The sequence below is a fragment of the Lontra canadensis genome, unplaced genomic scaffold (assembly GCF_010015895.1).
Source record: "Lontra canadensis isolate GAN:19392208 unplaced genomic scaffold, GSC_riverotter_1.0 scaffold120, whole genome shotgun sequence".
Taxonomy (NCBI): domain Eukaryota; kingdom Metazoa; phylum Chordata; class Mammalia; order Carnivora; family Mustelidae; genus Lontra; species Lontra canadensis.
The window spans coordinates 1,556,615-1,571,038 of record NW_022631114.1 but is presented as its reverse complement, the minus strand read 5'-3'; the positions used below and the strand labels follow the sequence as shown (position 1 = coordinate 1,571,038).

Sequence of the window (14,424 nt, the reverse complement as noted above, 5' to 3'; positions counted from 1 at the left end):
CAGACATAATTCATGACCATTTGATGATCCGTTTGGTAAAGGCGTCCCTGTAAAGAACCATTCAGGAAACCTCGTGTGTCAAATACAGGATTTAGGAAGCAAATCAAGAAGTACATGGAGTTGGCAAACTTAAGAATCCTGTCCTTCCGTTATCTAGCCGACTGTTCCACCGACAATGCCTTTGCTTCCTCTCTGTGGTCTGGGTGTAACATCTTTTACTAACAGAAAAAAGAATCAGTCAGATTTATAAAGGCAATGGCTCATTCAAACTTTTTTGCTTTGTACAGAAACCACGGCGTCCTGTAATTCTGTTGTTCCGTCGCTAAATATAATAGGGCTGAAAGTGCCCAATCAGATTCAGGGAAATCTGCATCTCGGCAAATTCGAGCACGTCACTCCATGTCACTAAAACCGAAAGATCAGTCTGACATCATGTCAATAATGTAAGGGATGGCTAGAAACCGGCAGGCACGGGCTGGCAATGTGTGCATCTGTGAGAAAGATCTGGAAAGTGAATAGCGCCCTCTACTGCCAACCAAAATAAACCAAGAAGTGGCTATTGTGTGCGGTGTAACAGACAGCTGTTAGAGCCAGCCTCCCCCGCAGGTGCTTCCTGCCAGGAAACCTGACAGGAGGGAAGTGTTAACACCCCTCAGTTACCATCTGCGTATTACTTAGCCTATGTCTGATGGTAAAATAATAATAACAATAGATAACTTTATTTTCTTATTGAGGCCATTTAAAAGTCCCATGTAAAAATCTAGGGTTCAGTTTCTTTTCAAAATCTTTTGGGTAAGTTCTAGAATGAAACAAAACGTGGCTTGAAATATTGCTCTCCTAATCACTGTGACTGTAAGCATTTGTTAGCTCAAATCCTCACCTGGAAAACAGGGATGATATCTCCTGCTTAGGGGTCGTGAGAATCCAATGAGACGGGGTATGTAACCACCAAACGGTGTCTCCCCTATAGCAGACATTTAACAACCTTACCTTACTGTTTTATTTCCTTCTATTGACGTAGGACCCAACTTTGTTTATTTTCATATGGAAAGGGCGACATGATCCCTATGCTTTTCATACACACACATGAATTCTTGTTGTCTCAATGAGGAGACAGTGTCATGCACTCAACTCACACCTAATCCTCTTTATTTTATAAAAAGAGACCCATACTTCAGCTTATTAAGTTAGCTTTTTAAGTTCTCACTTAATTAACCTCTTTCATGAAAGTTGCATATTCGAAACAAAGTATGATGGTATTAAGAAAGCCTAGCTTTGCCCCAGCTTCAGGACCAGTAGGTCCGAATCAGAAAGCCTGCCGTGGCTTCCTACTTGGCCTTACAGTCAGCACTGCTCAACCAGAAGAGCCCCCCACCACCCCGCTTAGATGTTCTTGAGGTCCCGATGCGGCTGTAATCCCCATGCGCCAGCTGGCCCACTCAAGATCCAAAGAGGCAGTGATGTCACAAAAATCATGCAGTGGACGCAAGTCTGCCCACCAGCCTTTAAAGAACGCCTGTCTGTCTTAGACAGCTCTTCTCAGACTACCTGCTGCTTATTTTCCCTTTCCTAGATGTGCACTGTGAGCTGCACAGCGATCTAAAAAGTCTTTGTCTGGGGCACCTGGTTGGTAGAGTTAGTTGGGCATCTCAATCTTGGTTTCGGCTCGGGTCATGATCTTGGGGCTGGGGGGTCCAGCCCCACGTCGGGGTCTGCGCTCAGCGTGGAGGCTGCTGGAGATTCTCTCTCTTTCCCTCCACCCCTCCCGCTTGTGCTCCTCTCCCCCCTCTCTCTCTCTCCAACAAATCTTTTAAAAAATAAAAATAAGGGGCGCCTGGGTGGCTCAGTGGGTTAAGCCTCTGCCTTCGGCTCAGGTCATGATCTCAGGGTCCTGGGATCGAGCCCCGTATCGGGCTCTCTGCTCAGCAGGGAGCCCGCTTCCTCCTCTCTCTCTGCCTGCCTCTCTGTCTGCTTGTGATCTCGGTCTGTCAGATAAATAAATAAAATCTTTAAAAAAATAAATAAAAATAAAAATAAAAATAAAATAAATACATAAAAAATCAAAAGTCTCTATTTTACTAACTTAAGGCCAGAGATTTCCCCTTGCATTAATAAATGTAATGGGAAAGGGCTGAGTTTTAAGAGATCGTCCCTTCTCTAAAGCAGTAATAGTCTAACCCTGTAGTAAAAAAATGCACTCGGAACTACTGCAGAACAACACTTGCATATTTGGTCTTGATTACCCGCTCCCTGGTTCATCTCTGGTAAACTCGTTTGGTTCAGGGTGATGGCACTGATCGCATGGAAATGAGCTCAGAACAGGAGCAGAAACAGTGACTAAAGATAGAAGCTGCTAGATAAAAGCAGACGCTAGAAGGAAATAAAGAGGGACCAGGAGCTAGAAGCTGGTCTGGGCCAGGACGGTGACTCTCGTATGGGCAGAGCTGGGCCTCAGATCGATGGTGACAGTGTTCCACCATTTGGTACCCCTCCCCCCACCAGGTTTCATTCCATTCATCTAGGCTTCTACAATTAACAATCAAAATACATGTGCTTCTTCTATATTTTCCCATTAATGTGGGGGGAAAAAGTCCTGAAATTCTTCTTCTTCCCAAGATCTCCAAAACTATGGCCCATCCTCTAGATGGACAGAAAGGAGGGCCTCTCTTTCTGTCCATCCCTCTTGTTTTTCAGGCTTCCTCAGGGGACCCCGGGAACAAACCACCCAGGCGGGCATCCTAAAAATGCAAGTCACAGCAAGCAACATGTTCAACATGTAGGATATTTATGTAAAGCAACAATGTTTTGAAAACGATAACCTTTATTATTGAATTTTAACAGGGATTCTAGATTTAAAGTCTGCAAACAACTCAAGGGTAAAAATTCACCTGCGCAGCCAAGCAGGAGGCAAGACCGGGACAGGGCCTCCAACCTAGGGTCTGCTGCCACTGTGTGGCAGTATGGGGTATGGCCACCAAAACAGAAGTCCAAGGCGCGGGCTACCCAGCCCAAGCAAGCCCTGGCCTGCTTCCCAGGGAGGCAGAGAAGGGGCCTCAGAAGACTTTCTAGAATCAACCTCGCCAACCTTCCATCCTTATGATTCTGTGCCTGGATGAAAATTTAATCTCTCTCTCCTGTGTCCAAGACACTGAAATAAGGATCAGAGCAGAAGTTTCAGAGAGTGATTTGGAATGGCAGAAACTCTTCAAAGACAAGCCCTGGACATTTCTTCCAGATCACTCCCACCACTGTGTGATCAAAAGCACCCAGATCTCCCAAAAGTGATGGGTTGGGTTTTTGTTTTTTTTTTTTTTTAATTTAAAGCGGTACACACATAACTCTCCACTTTGCAAGTCAACATTGTAATGAGACTGTATGCAAACTCTGAAACACTTATAACTAGAGTTTCCCTTCTCAACTTACACCTGAATGGGACACAGAACTGAGCATATCCAATATGGGGAGAATTCACATTTTTCTCCACATTTTGAAGACGTAATTGACTAACTTCAATTCCCCATACTCTAGTTCAGCTAGTCCAAACCAGGGATCACTATTTCTTCTGACTAAAGAAAAAGGGTGGGGGGGAAGAATTCTAAAAGAGAGGATTATTTTTGACAACTTTCTGCTACTTGACTTCTTTGGGAACCAGGGAAACCAAGGGCTTTCCTGAGAGCTGATCTCAATGAAAAGGAAATTTTTACTAGAGATAAGGGTCAAAAAGCCTGGTAATGTCAACAAAAGAGTAAGAATTCTAAAGAGGTGACAGAGAGTAAGTGCAGAGCTTTGACCCATCTTTGGAGCATAGTACACAATGGGTTTAGAGACTTAGCAGTGTCCAAAAATAAGCCCAGTTTATAACCAGAACAATATCTGCTTTGATATGTACTGCAAGGATTCAAAAGCAAATAAAAGCCAAAAGCAAGTGAATCCAGATAAATCACCGCACTACTGCCCAACCTACTCTACGTTTTCAATTAAAAACAAGGTGAGGTACAAAAATCCCCCAGTAAAAATCCTATAAACTAAGATGCCCCAGTAGCACCTGGGTGGTTCAGTCGGTTACGCATCAGACCTTGGCTTAGGCTCAGGTCCTGGTCTCAGGGTCATGGGATGGAGCCCAGCGCTCCGCTCAGAGTCAGCCTGTCCCTCTCCTTCCCCCACCGCCTCTTTCCTTTCCCCTGCACTCGTGTGTGCACAGACACGTCCTCTCTCTCTCAAATAAATAAATAAAATCTAAACTAGTATTCTCCAGAATGAGTCTTCCATTCAGCAGACTACTGCGCCTACTTTTTGAATAATGGATGTTCAAAATAAGTATAAATACTATGTCTTCCCACCAGATTTCACTGGAGGTCAAACAATAAGCATTTTGTATGCATTTTCATTAAATCGTTTATGACACTGGAAAAGCCAGATTAATACTGAAGCACGGTTATATATCTCTCCCAGAAGAAAGCTCTGCTATGTTACTTGGGAGAATTTATAGACAAAAACAATGTAAATCTTTGCTGAACAAAGAAAAGAAACTATCAAGCTTTAATTGTAAGACCTACAGAGGAAGTAAACAAAGGTCCAGTCTGCAAGGAACCTTTTAGACACAAGACACACTTTCCAAACAGAGAGCCTACATCAACTTTGATTTTTCTGGGTAGACTACAGCCTTCTAGGTAGATTAGCTCATTTTGGGCTCTGAGCTACTGAATCGGTCCTATGTGCGGGGTAATGAATTTATCCTCTGCAAGTTTCTTTGAGTAGCAATTCCAAATGCTGCCATTGAAGCCATAGCTCTTTCATTCTAGGGTCTGGGGAAAGCAGAACTGTTAGCGTTATCAAACAGCCTTATGGACAGTTACTGTGCAACTGGAAAATGCTGCTTATGTTTCTTTGGCAGTTAATGAGAAATGCACTGGTTCCCACAATGACAGTGAGAGCGAGGAGGGAAATTTGCTTCCTCTCCTGGTTTCCTCCAGGAATCCCCAAAGAGACATGGAAGTTACACTGCAAACAATTCCCTATTCATGCTTGAGAGTCAAGGATATAAAACTGTCACACGGCAACCGAATTGAACAATGGCAGAGGGGAACAGCTAGCTTCCAGTAATAAGAATCGGTGGTTTAATGGCCTAGTTGGAGGCAATCCCAGTCACTGAAGTTGCCTCCCAGGGAAAAAACTGCTTTTCCAATATCTTCCATGGCTGAATGGCTTAGCAACAGCCCCAACTAGGAATCCTTCCAAGTTCAAAATCAAAGTTTGTATTTACTATAGTGGGAGAACTCGACATTTAATGGCATGAGGAGCCAGAGATACAATATTGAAGGACCTACCCTGAAATTACGACAGAGTTCCAAATGTTGGAGTACGACGGGTTGACAGAGAGAGTGCAAAGTCCTTAGCCACCTGAAAATCTCATAAAGTTACTCAAAAAAGCCCAAGAGGGAAGGCTTCCACCCAGGTAAAGTCAGGATGCTGAGCTCTACAAGGCCAGTAGTGAACGTGAGCCCCTGGCCCACCGCTTGTGTTTGCAGATACCAACAAGGTCCTTACGGCAGGTACCGTCCAAAGCACTGTAACATCTATTATATTTAACTTGTAACACCACTGCAGTGATTACTATGTTATTTCCATTTATGCATTAGGACACTAATACCTAAGAGGGTTAAATGAGTTGCTCAATGTCAACCAAGAAGTTCATGAATGCGGGAACCGAAACCTTGATCCGCCTACGACAGACGTTCACCTGCGTGCTCCAGGCCACTCTGGATCCTGATGTCCCATCACAGCCCATGTCCCACCACAGCCCCCTTCCACGTGGATGCCACCACCTCACAACTGAACAGAATACAAGACAGGAGCATCTAATCTCAGTTCCAATCTCTGATTTCTATGTGCTGTGGGTTTAAACAGTCATTTCACAGGTTTGTTTGGGTTCTGTGGGTTTTCTTAGTTTTAGTTTGAGGGTTTTGAGGTTCCATTTCCCCACTTACAAAAAGATCAGATTCTGTACTCAAATGAGCAGGCAAGCCACGGGTGCTCCTGGCTCCTGCGTTCCCACCTTCGCAAGGTGACGGCGTCATCTGATGATGTTGTCTTGATAATCAGTGCCACGTTCGTGGGACTTTTCCTGTCTACAAAGGGGTCAGAGTGTTCCTGCCACCGGGAGAACGAAGTGTGAGCCACCTGACCAGTCTCATGGCCCCCACGGCCGACTCCCCTCCTCCCGTTCGGCTTCTCTCCGGCTCCCCGAACTGCCCCGCTGGTCCACACCCAGTCCGGAGAGCCCACGGACCTGCCCACATCCTGTGCGGTGATTGGATTTGAGTCCGGTCAGTAGTCAGGGAACACCCGTCTGCAGAGGGCTGCGTGCAGGCTCTGACGGGACGGGAGTCCTACCCAAACGGCTGAAGTGCTAGAGGGAACGTGGTAAGTCCTCCTCTAAGGGCAGCATGGAAAAGTCACTTTATTTTCATGGTAGGGACTGATCAGATAAAGAAGCATAAGGAGGCAGAGTGTCATCCGTGCTCTGGGAGAGGATTACTCCAAACGCCGGGAACAGAGAAGGGCATTCAAGGCAAGGAAGAGCAGGTGCTTAGAGAGGAAGGGCTGAGAGTCGGCTCCTGTGGGCTTCGCAGAGCGGAGAGATGAGGCACAGGGCCGCGCAGGGGTGTGGAGGAGCGGGCTCGCTGCACCCCTGCCCAGACACGCACTGGGGGCCACGTAAGGGCATCTCCATAGGACATGTTTCTGCAGGGAGGGCGGCTCCCCGGGAGGACACAGGGTGCGGGGTGAAGGCCTGGGCTTCAGAGAGGGAGGGACGACCAGGAGTCCTCAGGCCACAGCCAGCCACGCACGTCATCTGTGGCCTGTGGTATTGCCAAAAAACGAATTAAAACTGATAACGTGAAACAAAACAGATTTTACGCTTCAGTGTGGATTCTAGGCTCCCTGCAGAAATTACTGGAAAATCTGGTCGGGCCAGGTTTTCTGGATCAGGCCTAGGCAGACGGAGGAGAAGCAGCAACAGCCCCTGCAGACAGGATAAACGCCCTCCTGGGGACCGCTGTGGCCACCACGCCTACCCCTGCCACTGGCCAGCTTCCCCTATTTATTCTCCCTGCCTGGGAGTCCTCCATCGGGCTCCCTGCTCAGCAGGGGGTCTGCTTCTCCCTCCGCCCCTCACCCCGCGTGTGTTCCCTCTCTCTTGCTCTCTGTCAAATAAATAAAATCTTTAAAATAAAATAGCTCCGTTGAAACAGCCTGCTTGCTTTTATCCTACTTCCAAGAGTTCTTCCTCCGTATAACCAATTCAGATACCCAAATCATCATTCTATCATGAACTGCCATGAAAGCCAAGGCTTATTACGAACCCAAAGCAACCAGCCTCCGGTGACGGGTGGCATAGCTTTCACTGTCCCCCAACGTGGGGAGGACTCTGAGACTGCTGGGATATCCAGCACAAGCCTGTGGGACAACAGTTTAAATCCCGAAGATCATCGGACTCTGCAGAGCACTGAGCCGTTTTTCCTGCATGAGTTAAACAGATGGCGGCCCCTTAACCACTTTCCCAGAACCACCGAGGGAACCGCTTCAATGCTATAATTCTGCTAAGTGAAGGGACTTGAGTTTTGTTCTCACGCATTAAGCAGGAAGCACGGTCCATCTCCTATGCCCAAATGAGCCATTGAATTGCCACAACACCCCATAACCAAGTCCCCTCTAAATGATGAACCTATTTCAGAGCATAGACCGTCTGGGAACATGGATCATCTCAAACACCGGCCTGCCCGCGGGATAGCAAACACGTATATTATCCCACGTTATCTGTGAAGCACGACGAGGACAAGCTATGCGGGGCTGGGTGCCATTCCTTCCTGGAGCTCTTAAGAACCAGCGTCCTGTCAAATTGCCTTGGAGAGAGGGCAGGTGGACAGAGACAGAACTTGGCATGTGAGGTGGTAGGCCAAGAAGTCTCTATGGGGACGTTCACAGACAAGAAATATTAGTGACAACGAGGGACATTATACAAAGCTTTTCTTGAAGGGCAAAGCTGCTTCTACAAAACTTGATCATCATTCTCTTTAACAAAGTTCGGTAATTAACCTGATCAAACAATTTTACCAGGAACAGAGTCCACGGGAGTAATCTGTTGGTTTTTGCTGCCCTGCCTCCATCCAGCTCACTCCAAACTTCCCTCTGCAGAGCCACCCCCATGATTTTTTTCTGGGGAACCTGCAATCCAGCTCTGCAGCTGAGCGTAGAGCTAAGTCACGTACTTGCCCTGGCGACTGGGCTCCGAGAAGGTGGCCCAGCCAGAACCCATGAGACTCAAGGAGACTCCTCAGGGGTTTACAGGAAAGAAGCCTGGTGTCCTCACTGGACTTGAACGAGAGGAGAAAACACAGGCCTGAGACTACAGGAGGCATCTTCTGACACCAGAGCACGTGTCTGACTGACAGTGGAATCAAAACACAGGAATGGGAAAGTGGTAGAGAAAGAGACACCGCACCCTTGGAAACATCTATAAGATGCCTCCGTTGAATGACCCCAAATCCGCACAGTGATGAGACCTGTTTGACTTGGATTGTCTCGTGTGCACCAGGAACGGGGTCTCACTGCGGTATGCATGGGAAAAGACGGAGCTTGGGAAGGACTGACCCGAGATTCTCCACGTGGCTACGAGGGGCTGCTCAGCACAGATGTGCAGCAGCCCCCGGCACCTGTGCGGAGCCCCCGCCTCACCTGGCAGAAAGCCCTCAAACTCGGAGGACATGCCCTGTGGCAAACTGAAACCCAGGCAGCTGTGGGAATGGAGGATAGGCCACAAAAGTGCTCAAATCTGGGGAGGAAATTCAGAGGGGATGAAAGAAAGCAAGACCTCGGGGAAATCTAATAAGAAGGGAGAACCTGGGGGAGAACAGGAGTCAGAGGGCAGCTCCCCAGGAGGCATGACCTGAGGAGGTAGAGCCTCTTGGAAACCCTGTAGACATTCTCTCTGATTCTGATTGGCACACGCTACGTTTTTAGTCTTTTGAGGCCCTGGATATGTGGCCTTATGCTAACGGGCATTACCAGCAAATGCAATTAAAGTATTTACCAAGGGGGGAAAGTGAAGCACATTTATCCAGGAAAATAAAAATAAGAAAGTCTTGTAACTTTATTTTGGAATAGATAAGGGCCTGATAACTGTTCTAAATTTAGTTTAAAAACACGACAGCTTCCAACTAAGGATTGCAAAAAAATGTGACAGCTTTCAAAGCTGTGTTCACACAGAATTAAGTATTTAGCTTCAGAAAGCTGCCATCTTAGATCTCTAAATCCATGAAGCCACTGCCACGAAATGTCCCATGGGCTGGGGCCGAGGTGTGGAGGGCAAACCTCCCTCTCCTCGTGGGGGACATGTGTATGGAGACTTGCCATGTTTCTGGTTGGAGAAGAATTTTGTTTTCTGTCTATTTTGACTGGAGTGTGGGCACCGGAGGGAGACGGAGGGTGAGTGAAAGGCGTGTGAGTGATGGAGATCATGCCCTTCCCCCACAGGAGTGACTCAGGTTCGGGGCCCAGGTGCATCCGTGTGGCCTGGGGGAGCCACGGCCCGCAGCACCCGTCAGATCTGCCCCAACGGCCGACCCCAGCTTCTTCGGCAGCAGGGACTGCAGTGAGGGAACGCCCTGCAAGGCTGGCACACAACATCCCAGCTGGAGGGCAGACAGCAAGGTCAAAGACGAACTTTCTTCAAGGCCCTTGTGAGGCTCCCCCTTCAATTTCCTGGGCACACCCCTGAAGGGAACTTTGACCTTGGGGAGGGGTCATCAACCACAGGGTCTGGAATCAAGGTTCCTGCAACTCCCTTTGAACGCTCCAGGTGTGAGGCCCAGGGCATTCCAATCGCATCACAAAGGACTCCCCTACGTCTTCAAGTACACACACAAGTACACACACAAGTCTAACGACACGTACACGGGAAACGTACTTCCTCGCTCAGGGCAAGCAACGGAGGCACGTTCATGGATTATCCTCAAAGAATCTTCAAGTCTGGGGGCGCCTGGGTGGCTCCGTCAGTTAAGCATTCGTTTTTGGCTCAGGTCATGATCGCAGGGTCATGAGACTGAGCCCCAACGGGCTCTGCCCTCAGCAGGGGGTCTGCTTGGGTTCCTCCCCTCTCCTCCCAACGGCGCATCCCTGCTCCACTGCTCAGGCACATGGGAGCGCTCCCCACCCTCTCAAAGAAAGAAAGGAAGGGAGGAAGAGTAAGTTGAAGTCCAGAATGAACAATGAATTCAGTCCGCCACTGGTAGGATCTACAACTTGCCCAACGCTGCCATGAACCCAGCTATGTTCTGGATGCACAAGCTAATTTAGTATCAACTTAATTAACATAATTTAGAAAGTTGGTCCATCCATTCTGAAGGAAGGAAAAGAGAACAAACACTCAGATCACCTCTCTGTGAGAGAGCCAGCCTTCACCAGTGCGGATGAGCGCTAACTACGCTTCTGGTCTGTCCTCGGGACACGTTTAAGAAAGCGTTCTTCTCGAGCTGCAACACTGTCTTCCCTGAAGGGGGCACTACGGTCTGCATAGGATTCCTCTTTATGTTCATGAGTTTAATTCATTGCTGGACACAGCTGCTATGAAAACGGGTCAGTTTATTCTTTATTTTTCTAAAACATCAGATTTTCTTTCTCGCATAGGAAACCCACAAAGCTTTGACACCTACAGACGGATTAACACCTTCACCCCCACCAGGATCCTCACTTCATTTGCAAGTCAGAGGAATTTGCATGCCCCCCAGCAACAGGACAGCTCTGGAACCTGAAACCAAACCTCCACCTACCGAGCATGAGAGAAACTGTCATAATTCGACGGCGGGTGCTGGAAAGGGCCTTCTCTCTGATTGCCAGACTTTAAGTAACAGGATCTAATTTCCCCTGGAAAACCACAAAATTTCGGCAAAGAATATTAGGCAGTTATTAGTATCTGGTCATTTCAGCTTAAATTTTGTCATGTCAGAGGAAACTCACTTTAGACTGTTTTAATAATAATTGTGGGTAATCTAGGTCCATTCTTTCTATTTTTTTCCACAGGATGTGTAACTTAACAAAGAAAATCTTCTTGTCATACCTCTCTAATAACATGCTTAGACAAGCTTGCCTCAGTTACCTAGACTTAATTGCTTTTCTTCAATTAATTTGCACTATCTCTTAATTCACTTTTGTATACATTTGACCCTGGGACAACTTGGGGGTTAGAGGCACTGACCACCCACATTGTTGAAAATCCACATATAACTTTTGACTCCCCCAAGACTTAACTACAAACAGCCTGCCTGTTGGTGACCAACAGCCTTACCCATAACATAAAGTCAACTCATATACAGTTTAAATGTTGTATGTTTTATATATTATTTTCTCATAATAAGGTAAGCCAGAGAAAAGAAAATGTTATTAGGAAAGTCATAAGGAAGAGAAAATACATTTACTATCCTGCACTGTATTTATCCAAAAGAACCCGTGTACAAGCGGACCCACCCAGTTCAAACCCTGTTGTTCAAGGGTCCACTGTATTCTCTTGGGTTCGCTGTTTCATCATGGGTCAGTCCGACCGGCGTGAGCCATAACTGGGGAGTTTTTGTACCATGTGCATAAAAAGGCTTATCAGGTATGGCTTTGCTTGGTGGCGTGCATGAGGCCATCCCCACGTGGGAATTTTCAGATGAGCCCTGGGGCAGCCCGAGCTGACTGGTGTGTCAGCCCGGTAATGAGGAAAAGCCAGAGATGGAATTAATTTGCAGAGTTAAATTAGCCCACTAAAGAGGTTCAGGGTACTGAGGTGTGAAAACCAGTCCGTTTTGTAAATGTCAGCGGTCTCCCCCGGAAGAGGTTTTAGGAATACCTTCTCCAGGTGACACAGGAGTGTAATTAACCAGCTGGAATGGAGAGGGAAGGACTGGACCTCAACTTGTACGTTCCTGCCACCAAGAGATACACTAATAAGGACAAACCGCAGCCCCCTGGAGGCTTTGATAGAAGTGTTAATGTTGTTCTATATAATGTAAAAGACTCCCTTGTATTTCTGCAGATGCAAAAGCACTTCAGTCCTTAAACTACTGTTCTGCAGAGAGGGTAACCTAGTAGTTTATGATCCAAACCTGGGATCATTTATCGAGTAAAATAACAAACATTAACAGATCTATAAGGGACTTAAACAAAAGACCCATCCTGAAAAAGCAAGAACCTATATATCCCTTATCTACAGAACTTTGAACTTGCCACTTAATATTCTTTCTTTCTTTCTTTTTCCTTTTCCCTTCCTTCCTTCCTTCCTTCTTTTTTTCTTTTTCTATTCTAAATCCTTTTTATAACAAGGCACTAAAAATATATATCAAGGTCAGATGTTCAACATACATCCAAGAAATATTTACTAGGTGCTAGGCATTGCTTTCCTAAAGTTCACAGTTGTGAGGTGGACAACATCATTAATCAAATCATAGGTCAATAAATAATCAGAAGCTATAATAGTATCAAAGAAAGAGAAGGATAAGGTGTTCAGAGACTGAAAAGCATAGGAACCTGATTAAGTCTGGGGAGTCCAGGGAAGTTTTTTCCTGAGTAACTGTCTTTAGAATTAAGATATGAAGGACACGTAGCACATTGTTAGCACAGGGATCTGCTATGTGCAAAGGCCCTGAGGCAGGAGGGAGCACACTCTGCTCTAAGAACGTTATTACATGTGAGCCACCACTGGACTAAGTCTTCCTGTTCCACAGTCTTAATGCTGAGCCTAGGGGACCATGTGGGCCTGAGAAAGCCCCCAGCTTGATCCCCTCTTCCTCACTAGTAAAGAGCTCTAAAGACTTACCATGTTCATCAATGAAGACATGCATAGCATCCACGGACATCTCATCTTGCACAGATGTCTCAGGCCCGCTGATGACTTGCAAGACAGAACTATCTTGCTGGGAAGTTACCCGGTAGATTATTTGTCTCTGTCTACTGCCCTGGAAACTTAACATATACAGAAGTTTCAAACACTATTCGAACTCCTCCTCATCCTTAACAAACCATTACAAGCAGCAGCCAGTAAAATGAAGCGGCTGCACGCTTCACACCACCACGAAGCTAAGTAAGTAAGTTACGCTCACAGGGTCGTGATCTTGGCAGGCTCGGTGAGCACAGGGCTGGTGCTAGTGTGGTCTTGACTTTGCATGTCCGGTTTTCCTTGCTTGGAACTGTGTCCATTAGGCTTTTCACTTTCCTGGATTTCCTCCTTTTTCTCATGGGAGCCGTTATCTGAAAAACATTGGTCTGTGTGTGAACATAATATTAAATAAGAAATTAATGAGAAGGCACTTGGAAATAAGTTACCAAAACTGAAACAAGAATAGACAGAAAATCTATATAGCTCCGATGAATTCAGAATGTGTTTCAATCAATTTTAATTTTACTAATTATGAAATACCTAAATATATTTGAAAAACGTAACTGTATAGATGTTGGAGACAAGTTACGTAGACCTCTACAGACAGCATCTACTTTATGTGCAGATTTCAGGATTCCCTCGACATAACTCCAGTGACCACTGGCCTAGCTGGTTGAAAAATCACCACGGACAGCATGGTGTTGCTGTCCGCATCAGATGGAAAATCTGATGCTGACAGCATCAGATGGAAAATAAATTTCATAAGCAAACTTGGCTATTTTGGAGCAAGGTCCCATTTACCGCTTTAAAAAATCTTTTATCAATACTTCCTTCTCACTCATTCTCCAGGTCTAGATTTTCAAGGTAAAGGCGGACTCAGTACCTCCATAAGGTAGACACTCAAGCCCGGCTGACTTTACACGACAAACTTGGCCCCGTGGAAGACACAGTGAGGCCATACTCCTGTTTCTTGCCCTGAGAGTATTTTCAGGTGAATAAGGATGCCAAGAGCAATGCGTACAGATTGGTCATTTGACTTTTTACGATCCTCCTTAAATAATGGACCAAAGTCTTAGCTTGGATCACTATGCACAACAGAATCCACCGCTAGGGGTCAGCCCTTCCTTGTCTCAGGATATATAACCCAACAGTCGTTTTTAGGGTTACAATGACCTCCCTATTCCCAAGACCAAAGATCCCAAGAGCTACCTTCCTCCAAGGAAATTGTCTAAAGAACACAAGTGAGTGGTTTGAACCTCAGGCCCTTTCGAGACGTGCCATTCGAAAAGCCCACCAAGATCCGCCAGGACCCTCAACAAGTAAAATGGCGTTGGCTACCCTGAGGTATGAATCACATCACTATTATATAATGAAGTTTTCATCCTCAGACTTTGAGAGAAACATTGCTGGTTTCTATGTGAGTTCTGGAGATAAACATTCCCAGCACATCTGTGAAACTACCACTAGAATTGCTTTGATACAGAAATGTTTGCCTTTCATTTGACAGC

General features: G+C 46.2%; 1 protein-coding gene across 3 annotated transcripts in view; it reads right to left on the bottom strand.

The window, feature by feature from the left end:
• PCNX2 (pecanex 2) overlaps window positions 1-14,424 on the bottom strand; it is a 305,450-nt gene that overhangs the window by 222,631 nt on the left and 68,395 nt on the right. For all 3 annotated transcript variants that reach the window (XM_032841083.1, XM_032841081.1, XM_032841082.1), the window contains exons 6-8: window positions 13,140-13,287; window positions 12,857-13,002; window positions 10,833-10,926 (exon numbers count right to left, since the gene is read on the bottom strand). In XM_032841083.1, the coding sequence (XP_032696974.1) occupies window positions 10,833-10,926; window positions 12,857-13,002; window positions 13,140-13,287 (388 nt within the window). The remainder of the gene's footprint in view (window positions 1-10,832; window positions 10,927-12,856; window positions 13,003-13,139; window positions 13,288-14,424) is intronic.